This window comes from Telmatherina bonti, assembly GCF_933228915.1.
Source record: "Telmatherina bonti genome assembly, chromosome: 1".
NCBI lineage: Eukaryota > Metazoa > Chordata > Actinopteri > Atheriniformes > Telmatherinidae > Telmatherina > Telmatherina bonti.
This window is the reverse complement of record NC_136619.1, coordinates 24,428,426-24,453,719: the sequence shown is the minus strand read 5'-3', so window position 1 is coordinate 24,453,719 and position 25,294 is coordinate 24,428,426. Positions and strand designations below refer to the sequence as shown.

The 25,294-nt window shown below is 37.1% G+C and overlaps 2 protein-coding genes across 3 annotated transcripts in view; one reads left to right on the top strand and one right to left on the bottom strand.

Moving 5' to 3' along the window:
* rnf111 (ring finger protein 111) overlaps positions 1-2,376 on the bottom strand; it is a 28,294-nt gene extending 25,918 nt beyond the window's left edge. For both annotated transcript variants that reach the window (XM_079242603.1, XM_079242604.1), the window contains exon 1: positions 1,908-2,376. The gene's annotated coding sequence lies outside the window, so the exon portion shown is untranslated. The remainder of the gene's footprint in view (positions 1-1,907) is intronic.
* Positions 2,377-5,360: 2,984 nt separating this feature from the next.
* Positions 5,361-21,245, top strand: sltm (SAFB-like, transcription modulator; the record flags this gene model as incomplete). Its single annotated transcript, XM_079244151.1, has 20 exons — positions 5,361-5,495; positions 6,955-7,042; positions 7,145-7,200; positions 9,910-9,937; positions 11,131-11,692; positions 12,336-12,379; positions 12,481-12,572; positions 12,688-12,837; positions 12,939-13,051; positions 13,148-13,305; positions 13,399-13,502; positions 13,615-13,671; positions 13,767-13,921; positions 14,466-14,646; positions 15,017-15,141; positions 17,614-17,787; positions 18,259-18,567; positions 18,661-18,796; positions 20,278-20,432; positions 20,520-21,245. The coding sequence occupies 20 exons, from the start codon at positions 5,361-5,363 to the stop codon at positions 20,629-20,631; spliced, it is 2,934 nt and encodes a 977-aa protein (XP_079100277.1). The 3' UTR covers positions 20,632-21,245.
* Between the last annotated feature and the right edge of the window lie 4,049 nt (positions 21,246-25,294).

The following is a 25,294-nucleotide window of genomic DNA, read 5'->3' as shown; positions in this document are numbered from 1 at the left end:
AATGCTCACAATCATTGTCATATTAAAAATCTAAATTTGCCGTATGAGATAACCTTATTTTGGCATGTAGGGGCTTTGTCACAGTGGTAAACCGAATCCACCAAAAAACACTTTATTCTCCTTATTAATTAAGATTCTGATAGTTTTCCATCTGTACATTTAGAGGATGGCTGTGGGATGGTTCATGTAGCATTGGGATTGGTATGAAATCAATATTGCCCAATAGTAAACATCAGATATTGGTATCGGTAGTGGAAAAAAAGGGGGATTTTTCAATTTATTTATTTTTTTTTTTTTTAATTTAATCAAGTGTCATTTTGTAAGTATCTTTACTACAGATAATAGTGTCACCAACAAAGAATGTGTCACATGAACTCACAACTACTAGTCATACAACTATAGTACATCAGTGGATGATGTATTTCTGTCGCCTACATCATGAAGTAGACCACACTTCTTGATGTGATAGAATCTGAACCGTAAATTACACTGCCACTATTTCATAAAGTGATTTTGTAAATTATCAAATGAACACCAACAATGTGGACAAACGATGTAAGATGCAAGGAAACAGAAACAGCGCATTACCCCTATCATCCACACTGTTAGCTAGGAACCAAAAAGCTCACATTGCTGATAAATGTAAATATTCTATATTTCTTTAGAGAAATGTATAAACTGTAAAGTCTGGTCATTTGCAACAGAAATTAAATGTGATTGAAAATTAAATATAAAACCTGCTTGATAAAGATAGTGACAAGCACTAACTTTAAGACATAAATACTTTATCATCAATTCATTTAGAAAAACATTCATTTAGAAAGTACACTCTGAAATTATTTAGGGGGGGGGGGGAATGAAGATATTCTCTAAGATAAGGCCTTGAGCTTTCAAATAGCTATAATTTATCCTGTTTTGGCACTATCTTGATGAAAATGTGAAACAACAACATTCCTCATCACATTTGCTGCAGGGTACAGGACTGCATTAGGATGTAGATTTGTCCATGATGTGAATGTATTTTGCTGTCCATTTCAGTCGTGGACAGAGGAGGAATAACACACCAAGCAAAGTCATTGATTCCCTCTATCATAGCGTATTTCATAAGTGCATACTTGTTGTCACTTGACCTGAAAATGTAAACGAGCTCTGGGAAAAACCAGGATGCTCGGGTAATGTCAGGAGCTGTTCCATCTGATGAAGAATTGATTGAAGCTGTACCTATAATTTAAACGTGTATCAAGGTTTTAGCTCTTTGTTTTCTGTTATATATGCCCTTCTGGGTTTGATGAAAGTGCATCAGATGCCATAGAGAGAGCTGCGAAATGTCATGCGTGAAGTCAGGGGCCTCAGAGGATACCCAGAGAAAAAAATTCCAAAGCATCAGGTCTGGATAATAATACAGATCAGGGCAAGGGTAATCAAACACCAATGACATTAAAACGATCTGCTATTTCCAAATTAAGAGTTCAGTTGTGCCAATAGAACAAAATGTATGGTGTAACAGAAATGGCAACAGCAAACCATTTCAAGATGTACGACTGAGCCTAGATTGCTGAGCCCTGCCGATACTCTCTGTACTCTTGTCAATGACTATCAACCACTCTGATTAAGCAAGCGAAAACACAGTAACATGGGTTGAATCTAGTTGACAGCATCATGTTTAAACGCCAAGCATAGTTTCTACAACGTTTAACAATTACAATAAACCCAGCTGCTGTCCGTCTCTGTCCCAAAAACGCTATAGAAGTGACTCACAACAACCAAAGTCAAATAATTCAAATATAAATATGTGCTCTTAGTGATTAATTCTAACTCTGATACATTAAGAGGGTAAATCAAAGTAGACAGTTAGCTATGTAGCCTGACAAATACTCCAGACAGAAGACAACAAAGACAACACGTACCTGGGTCTAAGTCCTTATTTCAAAATGTGTCACCGTCCTTTTCGTAACATGAGAGGTTATATCCTGAGGAAAATAGTGGCAAACGTTGAAAAGCTCCACTTGATTAAATGTTAACCCAAACTGCAACTAGACAGGCCTAGACAGAAATGGCGAGCCCAGGAAGGTAGTGGCTGGGATTGTGAAACTGACAACACAGTCCCGAGTAGAGCCGAGAAACAAAATCGAAGGCAATGGGCCCTGGGTAGCGACGAGCTAAGCTAAGGCTAGCTCCACTTCACTAAACAAATACTCGATTATACTCATCCATTTTGACTCGCTAAGGAATCCTATACAATCTATTAAGGTAATACGACCTCTGTATTATCATTCTCTTTACCAAGATAGAAATGTCTCACTATTTGCCCTCGACCAAGTTCCCATTCCTGCCTTCCGAGGCAACCACTGTTGTTTACCCAGCGGGTCGTCTGCTGGAGCCTGGCCTGGCTGGGCTACGGCTACAACGCTGCAGTTGCTCTGTGCGCCGCATGGGGGCGTCGCATCGTCAGAAGTCATCAGCTATTGTACGACACTTTGCGACAGCTTCACTTGGTCTACTGTCAAAGCAGTTCGAAGGATTATAATGGTCAATGTGAAGAAGGCATGATCACGTTATTTTGTTTGTTGTCGACAAGAGAGCATAATAAACTGAGTATTTATTGCCATCACCCATGGTATGTAAGTTTACTTCATAATGCTGTGCAATACAACTATCACCTTCCCTAATAGTTGATTTTAAATACCACTGGGCCCCCTAGTGGATATAAGGCAAATGCATGTCTGTCAGATATTTACAAAAAAATCTGTACAATTTCATATTGGTGATTGACATAATGATATAAAAAGATAACACACAAATTGGATTTAACCCTAACCAACAAAGCAGGTTGTAAATGACTCCATATAACCAAGTTAACAGGCAGTACATAGTGTCACATCCTTATTGCCAGTGAAATTTGCCATAAGAAGTCTTTAATACAGACTCAACAAATTTAAACAGGTCTAGTTTAGTTTTTTGGTTTCACAATAAAACATCCTCAGTCAATTTCTTTCCTTGAAATAATATTGTTTTGTGGGACAAATGTTGGGTTTAAACATATACTGATTAGATATGTGCTAATATGCTAAATATACCAAAAATAAAACTGAACATTGTTTAAAATCGGTAGTTATATTTTGTGTTAATATTGCAGTCAGAATATTTGAATTTCTAATAGTGCCAAGAAACTATTGCAAACAGCCTGTAAAATACATGTTTTTCCTGTCTATGGAAAATAAAATATTTATGAAAAAACATTGCTGTGGAAAAACTGTAAATAAATAAGCAAACTAGAATAAAAGTATAAAGTTTCAAAAACTTTACAACTTTAAACACACTAACACAAAAAAAAATAATGACAAATTTATTTTAAAAAAAAAAAAAAAAACAAAACTCTGTTTTTAGCCATGCAAGTACACCATAAAGAAAAAATAGCTCATGGTCATTCATTCATTCATTCATTCATTTTCTGAACCGCTTAATCCAATTCAGGGTCGAGGGGAAGCTGGAGCCTATCCCAGCTGGCTTTGGGCGACAGGCAGGGTACACCCTGGACAGCTCGCCAGTCCATCGCAGAGCCACACAGAGACAAACAACCACTCACGCACACACTCACTCAGCTCATGGTCACATAGAATATATTATTATGACAATTAATATGTTATTTGATGAAAAAAAAAAAAAAAGAAAAGAAAGAATTAGGGCATAAGAGTCTTACTTCCGTGACTGACAAATGGTCAAGTCTGCACAATAATGAAAAAAAAAAGGATCAATCAAAAAATAAACATTTAAACAAGTAAAAAGTTAAAAAAAATATTTTGAAAAAATATATATGGTTTATGGCCATTAAAGCAGTAAGTCAGTTGTTTGATTGTTGGCTCCCAGATTATATGTAGACTGTCCTGGGACAAGAAATTGAATCGTCCCCACATTGCCTCATGATGTGTCCAACAGTCCAACAACGGACAACAATTGAGTGATAAAAGCACTTTGGAAATACATAACATTGTGTGTGTGTGTCTGGGTGACTGTGATATGTAAAAATGATTTGAGTAGTCAGAATATGGTTAGAAATTGCTTTATCATTACTATAACTATGGTCTGTTGACCACAGTGGTAGAGTAAAAAATTGCAAAGGGTTGTAGTTCAAAAAGAAACATTGCCTTGTGATAGCAAATAAATGACATATAAAGCCTTGTTTTTGCATAATTTTGCCTAATTATGGAAATATGATAAAAAATAAAATAAAATAATAGAAAGTAAGGATATTTCTACATAAATGTATTCATACATAAATGTATGATTTTTTTTTAATTTTATTTATTTGATCAAGCCATAGTCTGTAATCACTGGTTTATAACATCAGACTATTGTGCTCTGAGGTGAAACTGATCCATCTTTACTCATCAGTTCATGTATGAAGAATGCTTTGGGTTTAGTGGTAGTACCATTGTCAACTTATGTACAAATGTTGTCACCATGGTTTTATCTGTAAGTTTAAGTTTTACTTCAGTATAAAGTGGGCATTTATTGTGATGAAAGAAAACTGGCAAATAACATATTTTTTCCTTTTGCATGACATAAAGAACATTCTCTATTTTTGTATGTTGATTAAATCAAACTAAATTGAAAATACCGAATACCTTAAAGGGAAATTTTGAAACTGATTACACAAATGCAGTTGTTTTTCAGTTGGCTATTTGAATTGTATGATACTAAAATTGCATATTGCATATGTTGTTATTGCAGCTATTGTAATGTCGTGATAAATCTATCAGGTTTTTGCTGTGAAATGAACATTTCTGTTGTATGGTGTGGAAGGAAGAGAACAAACATAAGTTACAACAAATAATAAAGTGAAGGGATAATTATCTTTCTGTCATTTTTAAACTGCTGATCAATTATTTTGAATTATTGAATGGTTGATTTGTGTCTTTATGTATTTGCTTGACACACTTATATTTATTGTTTGTATCTTTTGCTTGTTTTAAATGGTTTTGCATTAACCCTGTGGACCTTTGTAGTTTTTTAAGGTCACCTAATTGATTTTAGCTATTTAACTTTTGCAGTTATTTTTTGTAACTTTGCAGCAATTGAAATGGATTGAACTAATTTCTTTTGTTGAGTTTGTTTTATTCTCATCTTTTTATTTTATTATATGCCTTTGTTTCCATTTTCAGATGTATGGTACATTTTATGGCAGATCAACATGGAAAGTTTTAAATTGTTAATATTTTTTCATGTTGCAAACTTGCCTGCTCAAGTTGCCCGCCACGGTAGATGGCGCTGTGACATTTCAACGAAAAAGAAAAAAGCGAAGAAGAAAGTAAGCGAACCAAACAAGCTGCGCGCGCACACGTCTGTAATCTTGAGGTAAAATGGCGTCGGGAGCCATTTCAATAGATACTAAGAAGATATCAGAATTAAGGGTTGTTGATCTTAAATCCGAGCTCAAACGGAGGAGTTTAGATACTACTGGTGTAAAAAACGTTCTTCTTGCAAGACTTAAACAGGTAACCGAGACAATACAATTTTATAGAAGAGTTTAATGAGCTGAGTATGCGATGCAGAGATGCTACTGCTAATACTAGCTATGTAGTAATAGGTTTTCTTGTTAGCCAATTTATCAGTTTTATTAGTTTCAAAATACCCACGGACCCTTTTTCTCTTTTCATTTTAGCTATTGAAATGCAATTATTTAAGTTTTCTGATGTGTGTCTGGAATTTATTTTTTCCATTTATTGAGTGGACATCGACACAAGATGATGCTGTAACATTTTACAGCCAAGGGTGTATGAAACAGACATGAGTGTCACTCTGTTTTTCAGCAAGGTTTTATTTGGGTCAACAGACCCTAAATATCTTTATTGGAAAAAAAGAGGGGAAAAAGATTACCCACATATTTCTCCTGAGCAGATGGGGTAGGTTGCACGTGACTAATTTTTTTTTAGCTTTGGGCATGGCGCAGATGACGTCGCACAGTTGCGTTTAAAGGTAATGCAGGAGGTGAACGTTGGAGCAATTAGTTAGATGGACGATTTTAGCCTATAATTGTCTAATATAAAAAAGTTGCGTTGTAGATTCTTTGTGTATTTTTTTTTAAATTCAGAAAATGCAACAATTCAAGACTGTTTTTAAAAAAAAAAAAAAAAAGCTGAGGAAGGACATTAAAGCAGTGATCAGGACATGTATGATTATTTCTTAGTTAACTAATGAATGAATGAAATTTAGTAAAACTAATGAAAAAAACGAATCTTTATGCCAGAGGGAAATTTCAAAAGATGGTTGTGGAGGAGAATAATATGTACAATACATGGAGCAATTTAGATTTAGAGTTCACTAGTATCAAAATGTTCAGCAAGTATCAAAATGTGTTTGCAGAATTGCCACAAGGTTACAGCTGACTTAAAAAGGTTGCATTAGAGTAACATAACAATGCCTTTCAGAGTATTGCTTACCCTTGTGGAAATATAATTGGCTTTTGTGATAAATATTTTTAGGCTGGTTGGTAACTATTGGAAATAAGTTTGTGGTGATGTGTGGTCATCTATTTTAACTGGGTTCTATGAATGCATTTTTACCCTGCATATGTCACTCTAAACTAGAAAAGCACTCAGAGAGCACAAACGTCCGCCAAGGGCCACAGTTTAAAAAATAAATAAATAAAATAAATCCTGGATCCGAACGGTGATCTTGATTACCACCAAAATTAAATCAGTTCTTCCTTTTCACATTTTAAAAAAAAAACTCCTTAAGAATGAACTTTTTGCGTTATCTTGAACACAAACAAACAGACAAACTAGTTAAAACATAACCTCCTTGGCGGAGATAAAAAGAAGTTTTAAAGGGTTTAACTCTAAACATGCTCATAGATCATTATGCTCAAACAAACCTGACTGAAATGTAATGTTTTTTGAAAAATCTTTGCTTCATCTGACATGGTCTTTTTCTTTTTTAAATTCACTTCTCAAGGCTATTGAGGATGAAGGTGGTGACACAGAAAACATTCAGATTCCTCTTTCAACAGATGCATCAACAAGGAAAAGTGGAAAGGCCAAAGGTAATCCTTCTTTACTGTTTTCAATTTCACAGAACATTCTTGTTATATAAATTTTTTATGATTGCACTTTTCACATTTATTTTTCATTAACTTATTTTTCAGGAAGAAAAGTGGATTCAGATCAAGACACTACTATGGAAGAAGATATTTCTTCCAAGGTGACTGTGGCATGCTTTAGTTATTGTTGAACATCTAGAAATGAGATGTGATGAAAGCTTTTTCCATGGTTTCTTTAAACTCAAAGCTAAAACAGAATGTTTGTGTAGGTTTTGGCTCCCTGAGTGATGCCATATTAACATGCGTGTGTTCCAATTATCGTTGTAGTGGTTGCGAGAAAAAAGTCTCACCTGTTTGACGTGAAAACAGTTCAGAAGCTTGGAAGGCTGATCAGTTGGTCATAATACTCTGAAGATAACATCTGCATCTCCCTTTACAGAGCCGATGTAAAGTCAGGGCCTGAAATTTACTGTGGGAATCATGCATAATATAAGCAATCTCCGCAAACCAAGCTTTTATAATGCAGGAAATTTCTGAAAACAATTACAGCAGGGTGTAACAATGTGCATTGAACACTTCGTATGGAAACCCGGAAAAAGACTTCTGCTATAGATTTAGGCCCTGCTTGCACCACAGTACTGATATATTAAAACGCAAAAGTTTTGTTGTGTTCTGGTGTCTCTTTTACATGATGAGAGTTTTGGGTGACAAAGGTGAACCTTCGTGTTATGTTTGTGCTTCTGCACCTTTTAATACATTTGGTCTGTTGACCTGAAGCCTGTTGTGGAGAACATTTATGTCGTCAGTGCAGAGTTGCATGTGCGAGATAAATATCAACAATTATAACTAAATAGTTCTAACTATATGCAGACTATATAACTATTGACACCCACCACCTCTGTTGTTGTGTTGTGTTTGCTGGTCTTATGAGGAAGTGGTGCACACCTGGGTGTCTCATTCCAAAGTTTCACTGCCCACTAGGTGCTTTGCAGGCGTGCTACATCGTTTCCTATTTACGTTTTTCCCTGGATTGTGAGATAGTTGTCATCCTGCTGTTGTATTCATGCTTTTTTTTTCTTTCTAAAATACGCAAAGAAAGTTCTATTTATGCGTGGAAACTTTGGGGTGTGAACAGGGCTGTAGTTTGCTCTCTCCTTCACTAAGTTTTAAACTGTCTCTAATGTTACAGCATTGCTTTCTGCTGGCAAAGCAAACATTTCCCCCGGATTTCCCATCTGTAAGACGGTCCATTCACTGACTGCTGTTAAGTGTAAATCTAGCTATACTTGTCGGAAGAGTTGGAGAATTTAGCCCAGTTTTTTGCAACAAATATGGCCTTCATTCTTTGTATTTTTACATAGGTAATATTATGGGGTGGGGAGAGGGGAAAAAAAGCCTGTAGCCCTATGCGTCAAGACCAGCATCTAACTGTCAAGACTCCAGCAGTCGTCCAGCAGTCCTCTGCTGTTTGATTTCGTGCTTGTGTTTTTCTCACTCTCTTATGTAAGTCGCGTTGGATAAATGTGTCTGCTAAACGACTGTAGAATAGAATAAATCGAACCTTGGATCATCTGAAGAGATAAAATGCTGTAAGATTCATGCTAGTAGCATTGGTGGTGTGGTGTCAGTGATGTCGGTAGGCCGTGTTGGGTACATGAACAAAAAAGGCCTGCCAGAAATGCACCAAGTAAATATAGGTGCACTTGTGACAGATACTGACAAAGCTGTACTTTCATTAATGATGGATTAATCCATCTTAGGTAGCACAAAGTAACTCATTCAGCCAATGACGTGGTCCGAGTACCAAAGCTTGGAGTTCAGTTCTATCTTTCTTCATTTCAGGTTCTTTTTTGTGTATTTGTATCATACCAACTCTGCTTCAGTTTTTCCACTTCCTCCTTAGCACTCCTATAGCACATACCAGCATACGAGCACTGTTTGGTTCCCTCTAAATCGTTTTGCACCTTTTTGTGTAGTTTATTTGTACAAATTGTAAGTTTTTCTGTGGCAATGTCATGTCATATGCAGAAGGAGTGTAGTTGCGTCCTTTTATCGTTAGAAATTTGTACTTCCAAGTTAAACCTATCAAGTACTTTGTAGGTGTACTTAGTATTGAAAAACGACTCATATTTTGGGCGCTGCCTTCATATGATTTTGCAGGAACTGTTCAAATTTGCATTGGGGCAACTATATCTAAATTTACATGTACTGGTAAGAATCTGTGATGGTGGCAAAGAACATCACAATATTACTTTCTACATTGATAGACCTTGATCACAATGTAGAGTTTAACACTGCCGCTTTTAAAGGTATACAATTTATGATTGCAAAAGCCACTACTTATTCTGCTATGGATTATTAAGCTGCCATTCTGTAAACCCTCTTCTCAGTTTTGAGGGCTCTTCATCCGAGGAGGCAGCCACATGTAAGATGATACTTTTTCAGTTTGAAGCTTGCACTGCAAGAACTGGTGCGCCAACTTCTGTCTTCACGTTTTCATTCCTCCTGGTGTCATTTCTAGCTGTATATCAAAATGAAAGATGTGTTCTATTCCTGTATGTTATGTAAAATCATATGAATTTTAATTTAAAAACTCCAGATATCACATGACCCTTCTGTAAATGGATCAAGGGCTGCTCATGCTTATCATCGAAATCAGCATGAATTTAACTGCAGACTAATTTCTGAATAACTATCACCCAGCACCAGGTAGAGATATTCAAACTTAAAAGAAAAAGATAAAGGTTTGATCAGTTTTGACCTTCATTATAGGCAGGTGCTATAAATCCAGAAAATGGTGTTTCTACTTGTAAACATCACAACTTTAACTTCACTGTGTTTTTTTTTTCTCACTTTTTCTTTCCTTTTAGGAAACTGAAGATAATGAATCAGAAAAGGGTATGTATGCTGGCATACTAATGCCTGATGTCAACATTTGCGAAGGTTTTTTTTTTTTTTTTTTTCTTCCCTCCCCATTTTTACTGTTAACATGCATGACAAACCCCTGGCAGAATACTTCTCTGCTAGCTGCTAGCATCTAGGTAACAATATGCACAAAGGAGCAGTGGATACAGAGGCATTACTGATAACTGCTTGGTTTTTTTGTTTTTTTTCATTGTTTTTTCTTTCTTTCTTTGGTTATGCACATGCACACACATAAACCATTGGATCAGCTTTGATTTTTAGTTTTCCAATTTGCTTGGAATACTCTAAGGAAAATATGGCTTCAGTGGATGGCCGTTACCTCTGGCACTCAACACCCTACACTTTCCAAATTAATAAAGAGTGGAACTTCATAACCTCATAATTTGTCTCAACAAATGGAAGAAGCAACAGCTTGAAAGATCTGAGCACTGTGATTGACCAACATACCTGGACAGACTGACAAGTGGACTGGAAATCACTCCATTTATCAAGGAAATTGAGGATCATCTTACAGGTTTTCACAAAGAGGAAAAGCCATCGAATGTGGTTGGGATTTGGCTTGTTTCAAGGACTTTGACACGCCTCATAACACTGCATTGATGCTGAGGCCACATCTACAGGCACCAAACCTATGCAGAAAACTGTTGCTACCCAGCTGGCTGCAGCTCTGGCTTAATCGACGTAGACGTCTTGGCAGATTGTCCTCCCCAATGGGGTACACTTTTCATACACTTTTTTATTTATTTTTTGGAGAGTCTGAAATCTGTGAAGACACTGACAAGATGAGTGTTCATGGACTGACCAACTTCAGATGTGCTTAATGAAGAAAATGAAGGGCGTCTTATGTATTTTTCCCTCCCAGTTTGGACTTTTTCAAAGGATTTTCATTTGCAGAGCTGCTGTGCAGCATAGGAAGCACCTGGAATGACATGTTCATTGCAAAAAATGGCTCAACGACTACATGTGTGTCAAGAACTGAGGAGCACCAAATCATCCCCTATTTTCAGTGAAGATTGTGTGGTTTGTGTCTTCCTGTGGTGTCTGCGCCCTCGATGACCATTAACACTGAATGTGTTTTATATTCTACTTTGTAGGTCAAGTAAAATGCGACATGTCAATGTTAAAAGTTGTTTTTTTGCCATGTTTATCCTCATTAAATCCCTCAGATGTAACTGATACAGATGATGGTACTCGTGAAAATTCTAAGCCTCCAGCCTGTGAGGACAACCGTGCTCACTCTGAGGGTGAACCAGAGTCAGAAGCTGTGGCGGCAGAAGCTGATTCAGACCCTGAGCCAGATGTCGATGCAGAGGACGAGCCAGATGCAGATGAAGATGCAGACGCAGAGTTCGAAGTAGCTGAGATGGATGCTGAAGCCATGACTTCCTCTAAAGAAGCTGAAGATGATCGCCTATCTGTCTCAGTCCCAAATGAAGATGCCATCACCCTAGATGTTGATGGTGATGACCTCCTGGAAACAGGTAAACATGTGAAACTTCCAGATCCAGAGACGGGGAAGATCATTGATGAGCCAGAAAACTCTGCCGATATGGGCCCAGATGATGACATGAAGGATGAAGAGATGGAGGGAGATGGTAAGAAAGATGATGAATCCAGAGGTGATCCCACGAAGAAAGATGGCCAGAAGAAAGCAGAAACCGGAGATAAAGAAAAGGATTCTGGGAAGAAAGGCCCCTCCACTACTGGGGCATCAGGTCAAGCAAAGAGGTTTGTCTTTCTATGTCAGTTCTTTGATACTACTATCAAGTCCAGCTCACTAAGAACGCAACATTGTGGGTAGCCTCAAGATATTTTTTTTTTTTTTTTTCCGCCATAAGGAAAATGTTCACTGATGTTCCTAATCCTGCAGTTTACAACTTTGGTTTATTTCTCTGAAGTTGGTTAAATTGTGGCATTTACCGGGAGCTGAGAAAACAACGATTATTTTGTTACTTTGACCTTTCAAGCAGTTTTAAAGCCGTTTCCAGTTTCCGCACAAGGCAGTGTTAAACAGCACTAGACTCCATGATGATTTTTTTCCCCTTTATTTTTTTTTATTTTTTCCATTTGGTCAAATGATTCACTCAAGTTGAACAAACCTCTGAAGATTTCATTGGTCCAGGGAATAAATTGGCTGACATCTTGACCCATCTCATCACTGGAAAAACAATGAAGCCTTTGACTCATTGATTCAGATCCACGACTTGCCTAAAGGATCGTTTTTCTCAACACTACAGACCATGTTTTATTGTACTAAATGTGTGTGTGTCTTATTTTAAATGATGGTTATATTTACTTTGACTCATTTCTTCTTCTTTTTTTTTTTTTTTTTAATTTATTTATTTATTTTTTTACAAATTTTACTTTGTAGCTTGTCAAGAGACAGAGATGGAAAAGCTGCAAGAGATGAAAAGGGTAAAGTGTCTAAACGTTAAATTATGAAAGCAATTCTTTAATTTTGTCTAACTAGATTAGTCGATTCATTTTTAAATTTACAATTACTGTTGAATATGCAGCTGTCAACAGCTCTTGTAACATTTGGGTGAGCGGCCTGTCTTCCAACACCAAAGCAGCAGATCTAAAGAACCTATTTGGCAAATACGGGAAGGTAAATAATACCTGTGATTTCTTTCTATCATTATTTCATTAGTTTAATTACTTTAATCATTTTGAAAATAACCAAAAATGCTGCAGCAACTGTGTCATACAATTATTTCCGATAGGTTTTAAGTGCCAAGGTGGTTACCAATGCCCGTAGTCCTAGTTCGAAATGTTATGGCCTGGTGACGATGTCTTCAAGTACAGAGGTGACGCGCTGCATCTCCCACCTTGACTGTACAGAGCTTCATGGACAAGAGATATATGTTGAAAGGGTAAGAACCAAAGTAAATGACATTTTTAAGATAATTTGACTGGTCTTATACTACCTTGTGGACATATTGGCTGGAAGTTATTTGTTTTTCTCTCTTTTAAGGCAAAAAATGACCCATTCAAAAAGGAGCCCTCAAAGAAGGAAGTGGAGGACAAAGCAGGTTCCTGCAAGTCAAATGATAAACGTGGTGCAGCTGGGTTAAAACAGACAAATAAGTGAGTCACTAAAAAAGAAAAGTTTTGAAAGTTGATCCTTTTTCTTGAAAATTTGCAGCCTGGCTAACTATTTTTTGCACGCAATTTTACAATCAGAGTACAGCCATCTTACAAAAAAGAAGAAAAAAAGTCAGAAAAGCCATCAGACAAGGACAAAGATTTATCCAAACAGGACGCGAGAAGTGGAAAATCTGAGTCTGTTTCATCTCACTCTGGACCAGAATCCTCACAGAAAGATGAAAGAAAGTATTTACGTAAGTGGACACCATTTTCTCAACATTATTAACATCTTATTTGCTAAAATAATTCTATGTATGTGCTCTTACTTGTTAATTGTGCCTTTCTAGGGACAAAAAGCCCAGGCAGCGTAATGATGGTAGATCATGCTAGAGGACAACTACATTTTGGCAGAGGTCCTCGACCTTTCAGAAGGGGGAGGTATTATGATAAAGTAAGATGATCATTGTTGTATGGATATATGTATATATAAAATTCTTGAAGTTTTTAAGAAATGCTTTTAAAAAAAAAAAAAAATTAATAGTTTCTTTGCTACTTGTTTTCAGCCCTTTATCAATACCAATTTTCAAAGACGGCCAAGGTGGTTGATTCCTCCTGAAGAGGTAAGTAACTGTTGTCATTTGAGACATACTACATGTAACTTTGAAGAAGCTTGAATATTTTTTTTTGACTTGAATTACCCTTTTCACCTTATTAGTTAGAGATAATGAGAGAGAAACAGCGAAATTTTCCGAACAAAGGCGAAGACGGAGACATCTTGCCTTTTGAGAAGATGAAAGAGCAGAAGGAGCAGCGTATGCGCGAACGCATGGCTCGTCTGGAACGCGTCCGTAGGGCGGTGGAGCTGCGCAGGTATTCTGCAGCAATGCACAAACCCTGCATTTAGTGATTTCTGATAGAAAATGGTCATATTTAATTTCCCTGATTTATTTTTTAAACATTAATAATTAACTAGAAGATGAGGGTGCCTTGTTCTGGAGAGTGATGGCTGTTGGTAAGAAGGATCTCTGCTACATTTTGGTCCAGCACTGGACTTGACGAAGCATCACTGAGCACACTGCTGTTTCTTTACTGCAGAAGATGCAAAGAACTGTCCATCATTTTCAGCAGCTTATCCAGCCTTTTTTCCTGGACAGTAAGCTCCAGCAGCTCCAGCGTTATCCCAACACAGAACCAGTTGCTGTCTCTCACTCCAACAGATTGCTGCAAAGCTGATTGCACTCATCATAACAAACTTATTGGAGATATGAAACATTTTGGTGCACACTTGGAATTTTCGGCGTCCCTTCTTATAGATAGTTTCTGTGTTGCTATTCCAGTCCAGTCTGTCGTCTAACTGAACTGCAAGTTACTCATATGCCTCCACTTATATTCTATTTTGGGTGTTTGTCTTTAGGCGTCGAGAAATTGCAGAACAACAACGCCGGGAGCGTGAGCAGGTCCGTCTCCTGCATGAGCGTGAAGAACGTGAGAACCTGCTTCGGGAGCGTCAGAGACTTGAGATGGAGAGACAGAAATTGGAACGTGAGCGTTTAGAGAGGGAGAGGCTTGAGCGAGAGAGAATCCGTATCGAGCAGGTAAAGTTGATCTTACTTCAGGGTTCTGTTAGCTCCTATGAGAAGTCCACTTCAGGCTTTAGATCTGCTACCAATAGCTGCTAAACTACAAGATAATGCACCAAAAAATCTGGGTGATATATTAAATGAAATGTTAAGAACACCTATAAAAGTGTGTATTCAACATGACTTTTAGGCTTTGTGTTTAAACAAAGTTTTCAGTAGCCTGAATAAAATTTGAACACATTAAACAGGATTTTTCTGTCACAGGTCTGTGCGGTTTTTGATAGCTTGTTTAGTAAAAAGTAAACCAGTTTTTTTTTTCTCCCAAAAGCTTAAAATCATGAATATAGACATATAGTTAAATGTTGTTCAAACTGAAATCTTGTAGGAAAGGCGTAAAGAAGCAGAGCGCATGGCACGCGAACGTGAGGAGCTCCGGAGACAACAGGAACAGCTTCGTTTTGAACAAGAAAAGAGAAACAACTTAAAGAGAGGTCGTGAGGCTGATCACAAGTATGTATACATTTTTTTTAGTGTTCAAGTTATTGAAAGAAGAGATTTTGAGAAAAAGGATATGAGTAATAAATAAACCAAACCAAATGTTCATCAAATAAAACCCTAAGCACCAAGACTTTTTTAAAAATCATGATATTAGCCCCTCATCTTTCATTTTTATTGTTTATTGTAATTATCAGTTGCGAAATGGAGTTTACTTTTGGGAGGCATTCACACCAAGATAGTCTGGGGTTTGGTTTGGATTGGTTTGTGTTCAAACTAGGGCTGGCGATATCACCTTTTAGTAATATCCCGATATTACTAATGTCACGATATACAATATATATCTCGAGATTTATCTTAGCCTTGAATGAATGCTTTGGTGCATACAATCACATCAGTAAGATGATTTTGTGTCTCCATTAAAACATAATTGTTCATACTGCATTAAGATATGCTGATATTAAACATTCATGCCAAAAGGATGAAATTGTAACGAAGCAAACTGATCAAAACCGCATTTATTGAACAGTTAAAGCAGTGGCACAAACATGTCATTTTAAAACAAAATAAAGTGCCTTTGCGTGATGTAATAAATGCAACGTATGAAAATAGGTGCTCTAGGGGGGGACTTTTCAAATGATGAACTATTTAAGGCTTTGCTTTATGGATACGTTTTTGAGTTGTCGTGTATTTTTTTTAATCGCGGAGTTTAGCGTAGAAATCAGTCTTATAATACGGGCACAATGTCCTCGTATCGTCTCCAATAAACGGCTTCAGCCAGCTTTTAATTCAGGGTTTGATTCCCACTTCTTTCTGTACTTTCTAGAGACATGACGAGCTAGATAAATATGCTTGTGTCACACACAGTGGATGAGGTGAGTAAGTGACAGAGGCTGTGAATGTAATCAAATATAATGAATTATTTTTGTGTGACGTGAAAAACTTTGCAATTTACATCCCACTCTGTAATCCAGAGCGGGATCAGTGGCGGATTTGGCTGTTCATTGTGACTGTAGGTAGAGTCGTGCAGGTGTCCTCTCTGCTCCTCTGACTGGCTGCAGCTGCAGCCGGAGCGACTGAGTGCTTTAGGACGGGGAGAGACTCTCGTTCATAACAATAACTTTACAATATGCGCTTTAAAGTCAGTCGCCAATACACCCGGAAAGTCTCCAATAACTCCAGTAAAAGTTGCTAGATTTGTCGCTAGTCGCTTTTCACAAAAAGTCGCCAAATTTGCGAGAAAGTGGCTACACGCTGCCTCTCATGACGTAGCACGTAGCTCACGTTATGTACGTAACTAGGTGCGCTTGCTTTAATTCTCTGTGCAAAGCGGTGGAGAGTCGAGGAGGAGTGAGAAAACCCCGCCCACAGCTAAAGACAACTGCGTGACAACAGGATACTCGGAATATGACGAATATAGGCATTTTCTATATTCGCACAGGGGACTAGCAACGATATATCGAGTATATTCGATATATCGCCCAGCCCTAGGTCAAACTGCACTCAACTCAACCGCTTGATCAGCATCCCGTAGTAAAACTGCTCGCTATGAGGCTATTCTTCTGCAAAAGTTACATAGATGAAATATCAGCCAGGCAGATATTTCTTTAGTGTTGGAGGGTTAATGATTTCCTTTTTTTTTCTTTCTTTTTTTCTTTTTTTTTTTTTAAACTTCTCCTTTTTTTTCTTATTTTAATGGGCATGATTAGTTTTTAACTGGTCAAGCCTTTATTAAGAAGTCCTGCAGGAATATTTCCAAACCTTGCTCTTATTGTGAGAAAAATTCCCGCCATCCTGGACGCAGCCAATGAGATTTATTTCTGCTGCAGGTTCTGTGATTCAAGATGATAGAACACAGCTAAACCCAGGGATGGTGGATGATATCTGGTTTATTCAGCATGTCTCCCAGTCATATGAATAAAGTCCCCAAATGGCAAAATAACAAGACCATAGGGACCGGGTCTACAGGTTCAGTGTGATATTTAAAGTTGGGGGAAAAAACAAGAGTTAAAGTTTTGTTTAAGATAAACCTGTAAATATATTTACTATGTTGTGTTTTTCTTTTTCTTTTTTTTTTTGGAACTGAAAATGACAAAACACTTAGATAAAAATAACAATTAGATCAAAGAACAAATAAAGCAAAGTAATGTAATGAAGGAGGGATGCTGGTTTATTTAAAATGATTGTGTTGGCTTGCAGGTAACCCCTAGATTTCATTAGGAGATGTCGGATATGGTCAGCTTAGTGGGTTTGGGTCAGCAAAGTTGGCCCTGTGCAGGACTTTGGTCCTAATATTGACAGCAGCAGTGTAAACGTGACCTTACTGGCTAGTGGAAGTGATGGTTTCAGCCAGAGAATTGTTATGAGCCAAAAAAACAAAAAAAACAATTTAAATGCTAATTTAGTTTTGAAATAGTTATCTGTACCAAGAAGAGTCATCCAGAAAGGGTTGAAATCATCAGGTTATGTCTGTTCTGAATGTTTTAGTCGGAGGGATGATCCGTTTTGGAATGGGAACAAGAAGATGCCACCCGAGTCGGAGGTCCGTTTGAATCAAGGCTCCAGTTACAACCGTCAGCAGAACCGCTTTCCAAACTTCAACCCACGCGAAAGAGGCCGTTTTCCAGATGCTGCTGTCCAACAGCCAAATGTATACGAGAGGTACATTAAGACTGCTGCAAAGCTTCTCTGTGGGGCCTTTTTATGCACAAGGTCCTGCATGTAGTTGTTAATTCCCTTCCAGTCTAAAAATGAATAAAATGGTTCACATGATGAATCTTTTGTTTTATAGTGGCTTAGTTTATGCAAAATGCAGATTGTTTAAATTGTTCTGGACTTAAGGACTTCCTGACAAGCTGCTAGAAATGGTCTCTTAGATACAAGATTACTGTATCTAATGCCAGCATCAGTTTCTCTGAAAGAAAACAAAACACTATGTCAATGTTAAGTTTAGTCCGTCTCTCAGTTCTAATAACTGATCCTGCATCCTTGTCTCTGCTGTTGCTTTCTTTGCATTATGCTGCATTTCTTTAGCAGATAATTATCCAAAGCAATATGCAAAGGAGGGGCACATGCTTGTCTCCCTTCTTGTTTTATATTTTGTTAAAGTGATCTTGGCAATTCTGTTTGAAGGCGTAACAGATTTGACGGTGAACCTGACGTGAAGAAGAGTCGACCTGCTCCTCACAGAGAGGGCGCAGGGTTTGAACGCTATCCAAAGAACTTTGTAACGGTGCGCAGAGCTGAAGGACCTCCTCCACGTGCTGAAATGCGAGACACTGATCGCCGAGACAGAGATGACAGACGTCCTGCACCCATGCACAATCGCCCTATTGCGGCAAGAGGTACAATGCCAGCTATGTCGCACAACCGCCCACCAAGGGATGGAGGGCATGGATGGAAGAATGATGGAGGGGTGAACTCCAACAAAGGAGACATGAGGTGAAAAATATGTAACATAATTTAGAAGAAAAGGTTGATTATCAAACTGTCACTGAAAGCAAAGTTGCATAAAATGTCATTTTGGTTTTACAGAGGACCCATGCATATACGTGCAGAGCGACCAGGCAGAGATGGTCCGGGTGCGCCAAGGGGAGGCGCTTCAGTCAGCCGTGGAAGGAGCAGCTTTAATGATCGGGGTGAAGGGAGATCCATGGTCATGAATGATCAGGTAAGCTCATGAAAATATTTTATGTTGACTTTTTTTCTTTTTTTTTTTAAATCTTTGTTCCAACTTCAAAATTTCTTCAAGACCACATTTCTTCCTCAAAGATGATGGTTAAGCTCCGTCCTTATGGGTTTTTATTAAGGATTCATGTCTTCAGCCTTTTTTATTCAGTGTTAGTATTTCAACAATGTCATAAATTGCTGTATTTGGTTGAATCGGGTCAATAATTTAATCTGAAAGTGACTTTTCTCCACCAGAGGATGAGTCTTCTAGCATATTGTTTTAAGGAGAAGTTACTCGCTGCATCAGTAGGGGTTTCATACATTTTAATCACTACATTAGTTTTCACATGGATGGCTCATAACTCATTTACTCAGTTAAATCCATTTTGTTTCCTATGGCCAAGAAATGTGTGTTATGTAATTAACTTGGAATTCCTTGAGTGTATCTTTTCCAACTCAAAAGCCTCCTAACTGGCTGCGTCCAGAGCTGAATCTGTTGTTTGTATCTTCTAAAATCTTGCTGACATCATGTTTTACTTTGCAGCATTTTTGAGTCGTGTTGTTTTACATTATCTCATCTGTTTTTGCAGTTGTCAAAAACAACCCGTTTTACTGCCAACAGTCACTAAAGAAAATGTGAAAGTTTGAAGCTTAGATTTGGTCAGACAGTAAAAATGGCTGTAATGTAATGAAAATGAAGCCATCACCATTTCCCTAACAGTGAGTCAATAAGTTATGGGGATCAAACAGTGGCCTTTCTGTGTGGTCTTCATGTTCTCCCTATATGTGCATGGATCCTCTCCGGGTAGGCCTACTCCAGCCTCTTCCCACAGTCCAAAAATATGCTTGTTAGGTTAATTGGTCACTAAATACTCAGGAGCGAGTGTGAGCAGTTGTTTGTCTCTGTGTTTGCCCTGTTATTGACTGGCAAGCTGTCCAGAGCCTGCCCTGCCTCTTGCCTGCTAATGGCTGTGATAGCTTCCGGCTTCCCTGTTGTAATGAAATCCGGACCAAGTGGTATTGAAAATGGAAAATTACTAAAAAAAAAATTTTATCCTTTTATCATTTCAGAAAACTGTTGTCAATGGGGGAACAATTTTTTTTTTTTTTTTTTTTTTTTTTAATTGAAAGAAAAAATTTAATTGAAGAAATGTGATGCTTGAATCAGTCTGATAAACCTGTCATTTTAAATGATGGGTTTCTTTGTGAATTAAGCTATAGTTTAATCGTTCAGATGGTGCTTGACTCAGGACTGTAGCAGTCTTTTAGGATGCAAAGTGGCCCTGTTCTTCAGCTTTCTTTAGCCATAAAAAAGTTGACAGTGCAGTTTGGGCCAAAATAACTAAACACCTAAACATATTTGCATCTGAATTATTTAAAAAAGTTAAACTTGTTTTAAAATGACCTACTTTAAATCTCGGTATTTCATTCTTTGGTGATATCTTTGATTTCCTAAGACTCTTTAACACTCTATTTCCACAGCCGTTTAGCTCTGGCCGCCAAGTTGTGGTGGAGCGTCACAGCAGAGAGCAGGGACTGAGGAAGGAGTGGCACGGTGGTTCAAGTTCCCAGGGAGGAAGCTTCTCTGATAATCGTAGGATGGGCAACACTCGCAGCAGCATAATGGCTCCTACTAGGTATAACAAATTAGACTGAAAATATTCAGAAATTTGAATAATCTTTATTGCTTGCAACCGTCTCAGACATGACTTTTGTTTCTGCAGTCGCTCTTCGTCCGGATTAAGCCGAATTGTACAGATCACTAACAACGCCATTCCCAGTGGTGGCTCTGCAAGTGGATTCAAGACCTTCAAAGGAACGCCACGACCATTCTAACAGCAACATTTATTCACTTTGAAGTATCTGAAAATAAAGACTTTTTTTTTTTTTTTTTTTTTTTTTTAAACTCCTTTATTTTTAGACTATCAAGTTGTTTTTTTTGGTGGCACTTTTGTGGCCATGAGGGTGATGACACCAGTTTATTATGTATGGATGAAGTGTTTACCTCAGTGTAGGGTTTTCCTGACAGTTCTGCTGTTAATGTTAAACAACCCTATGCACACGTTTTAATATTTAGGAAGATTATTGTACAGCCCTAAGTCTTTGTAACAAGTTTTCAGATGACATAAACTGTCATTGGGTGATGCTTGTACATTCTCATTAGCATAGTGTTAGCCTCAGCTTTCCTGTTGAATGTTTTATTTTACTGTATTATACATTTCAAAATGAAAAGATAAGTTTGGGTGTTTATCTGAGCAAACTTTTTTTTTTTTTTTCATGTGACACTTTGTGTGGACATCCTATTTTGGAGAATTAGATTTAAAAAAAAATTAAAGAGGAGAAAAAAGGTCAAACTGTATCAACACCTTGCACTGTAGCAGATGACCTCTTGTAGGAAACACATTTTGTACAGGTCTGAATCTGAAATAAAACCTGACTTTCAAGTCTTACTGCTGGGCATTCAGTGAAGTTCATTGTTAGTTTACTGTCATTCTGGAAGTCTTGACAAACTGTTCTCAGCCATATTTTATTTATTTTTGTAAGGCTCATATTGTTTTGGTGCCACTGTATCTACAAACCATGTCAGACAAATGCAAAGTACTTCTATCATGGCATGTTTGAATCTGAAAAGTGATGCACGATACAAAGTCAGTGCTTTGAATGGACTGAACATGCTATGAGATTACAAACTAAGCTAACACCTTGACTGGTGGAGGAGGTACTTCTGTGTCTGTCCAAGTCATTTCAGCATGACTTATTTTCTTCATCTTATTTCAATAGCTGTCAGGCTTTTTTGGTCTTTTTCAGATTGACCAATAAATATACAGAATTATGTTGTATGTACTTTGACTCACTTCATATACTTTTCCTACAGTCCTTGTATTTAGTTGAAGCTTGATTAAACTATGAAAGTGTCATGGATTGTCTCAATTGCTTAACCACGGATGCAACGATTTGTGGTCAGCTGTTACAGTAAGAGTTATTACAATGTTTATATCAATCAGTTTTTTTTTTTTTTGTTTTGTTGAATGTTGCTTTAGCAATATGCAGTGAAAATTCAGTTTTAGGAACCAGAAATTATCCAGTATTTCCTATACAACACAGCTATGTCAGTCCAGGATACAGTGTAGGTGGCTTTGAGAAGTGGAAGTTTTCATGCAGAAGTTAAAAATTACTCATGAAGGGAATAAAAGGTATTTTGCCTGGTCTGCCTTGTACTCTATGTCTGGGCTAGAGGCAAGTCATTCCATCCTGTTCCTAATTCTGGAGGTATGATTCTGGCTCTGAATGTAAGGTTAGTCATCCTGGAGAAAGAAATTATGCCACATGTTCTGGAGATCTGGGATGGTTTTGGCTCCTGATATATCTGCCATACATCTATGATGAGGACACACTCTAGTACTTCAATCTGAAAACAAGAATGAATAGCAGCAGGGAAATATTGCAGGAGGTTTTATTTAGGGAAGCACTACCTGTTCAGCTGTGTTTATTACACAGAAGGAAAAATCCCTATGAGTAATACCTCATTGTAGTGGTAGGCTTTCCAATCATACATAATACAACACTAGCTGGTATTGAGGGGGAAAAAAACTGCAAAGTTTACTATTCATTTATAAGTTGTTGGTTTTTGGTTTTTTTTTACCTCTACTAAGATGGAAGTTATGTTTTCAGCTCTTGGTTGGTTTGTTTGTCGGTCAACTCAAAATGTTATGACTAGATTCTGATTCAGTTTTCAGGGAATGTCAAATGGTGTTTGGGGTGATTTGGATCACTGTCTGGATGGAAGACTTTCTTTTGAAGGATTTGTTTCCCATTGGGAAATAGGGCTAATTTTGCCATTACAGCATATATCTCAACAAATAATGTCCAGCATCAAAACAAAAAAACTACAAGATGACATCATCATGATAGATGTTAAATACACTAACAGTAAACCCAGAGAGCCTTCAGAGAAAATGCAAATTTCTTCAATAATTTAGACTATTAATCAATTTGCTTCATCTTGTGTCATATGTTTCCAGTATCAAGTATTGTAAATAAGATGTGGAATCTATTCTCATGATGGAAACAGATAATCATAATACTGAAGTGTGAGGTTTGTAACCAGGTGAGTGACCCTATGGGTTGGTGGAGCTCTGCACTCCAAGGGCTTCTTGTTTTTGTTGTAACAGGTGGCATAAAAGCCCCTTAAATTGTTCACAAGAGTAATTTTGCAATGGCCACATTGCAATTCATCAGCCAATCAAAAAATTAGCATATTCTTTTCCTAAACGTTTTAATCTAATGTTGAATCTCATTAGGTGTCCATGAAAAGTAAATTCCAGGTTTGTGTAGATTTTTTCCAAATATAATTTTAGAGTTTCAGCAAGACCCATGACTACAGACTTCCAGTGTCCTTCCACCATCAGCTCCTCTGACTTCAGAAGTCATCTGTGGTGTCTAACATTTACACCGTCAACAGAGGAAAGGTTTTCAAGGAGACTAAACCAGCTTCTCTTGTGCTATTGTTACAATAGAGCCTCAAGTTTGCAGCTCACCTACAAAAGCAGAGGAAAATTAAGAATATGTCCTAAAATTTTTTTTTTTCTTAAAGGTAACAACAACAACAAACCAACTATTGATCTTATATTTTTATTATCCAGGTAACTATTAATCAGGTTGAAAGTCCTCCCTTGTCTATAAGGCATTTGTTTATATATATATATATATATATATATATATATATATATATATATATATATATATATATATATATATATATATATATATATATATGTTTTACCATATACAATATGACTCTAATGTGAAAAGCTACATACATTATTTGGTCATTTAAGTAACTAAATGAACAATGAAATGAACACAAATGAGTCACCCTTCATCTTCACAAATATGTTTGCGTTCCTTGTTTATGTGAAATATAAACATAACAGGCCATACAATAGAAATTATATTCTTGGGGTAAAAGTTAATAAAATTTTATTGTGCCTAACTTTTAATTCCACACGTACACATGCATCACAAAGTAAATTCTGGGAGGTTGATATTGCATTAAAGAAAAGATCTCCCGTAAGATTGTTCAGCACTCTGAATGTGTCTCATACAAGACTGAACGGTTCCCTCTACTTAGTCTATAACACTCAGGCCACTTCAACACCCCGCCCCCCCCCATTTTTTTTCTTTTTAACAAATAACCTTTCTTTCGCAGCATAATGTAGTTTCATGATGGATTAAACTGAAAAATACTACCTAAATTAGGAGTACACCTGCATCTTTAAGACTTCCAAAGTAATTTCTCCTTTTTCTAAAATGCCTCTTCGAAACAATTCTACTGACATAAATCTTTTTTGAGGGGATTCACAACTTCCCAGTCATCCAGAGCAGGGATGCCCAGTGTTGGTCCTCCATGGCCAAAGTCTTGCAGGTTAAAGCAGTTGATTCAGATTAAATGGATCTCCTCAAAAGCATGTTGTCAAGTTTCTGCCCAATTTTGTTTATGATCCATCAATCTGAATTGGATGTGTTTTAACAGATGAACACCTAAAACCTGTAGGGTAGGGGCCCTCAATGAATCAGAAAGAACCCTGCGATAGACGGATGTAGGTGTACAACTAAACTGAGTAGTATATGAAATTGCAGCAAGTTCTATTGAATTGGTATTACCTTTCCACAAACTCTGTCATCTGAAGCCAAAACATTTAAGCTGCCCTTTCACACTTTGACCAACTCATATTTATCAGCTGTTTTTTTTTTTTGAGCACCTGCTTCTAGCAAATGATTTTGGCCATTGTTTGGCTTTTTTTGCTTTTTTACAAAGGTACCCAAAAAACAATAGCGCTCTTGCACAATTTATGTTCAGTAGAAAATGAGGTATGTTTCTTTTCTGTTAGTGCATATCAATGTAACAGTGCAAAACCAATTACAACAACTACATGTTCAACGACCACCTTGCCAAAATATTAATTTTACAGCATTTACCCCACCATCACTTTTACAAGGCATACATGAAACCACTTTGAGACACTGAACACACAATATCCTTCTGATCTGTTCATCACAGGAACTCAAGGTGAAGCAAACACATTACAAAAAAAAATGTTAATGACTGGGAATAACAAGCTAATGCACAGTAGCACATTTCAAATAATAATCAATTTAAGTGGCGTATCACTCCACACTCTTTTCATTCACACAAAAACAAAACAACATAAAATTCTGTTCAAACTTTCTTACATAAAGTTTGATTCTTAAACTTCTGCTGGAATGTTTTATCAGTATGTTCATTTAATTGGGTTGATATAGATAAAACAGACAAAAAAAACACTGTCTCTATGGTTTCTTTTGCTTTTATCTCTTATATGCATTTATAATTTATTTTAAAAAAAAAAAAAAAAAAAAAACGACTATGAAGGGGATGGAAAGTGCACATAATGTTCCCCAACACTATTTAAGGTAGCCTTCTTTTGTATCAACGGCAGCCAAATTATTTTTTTTATCG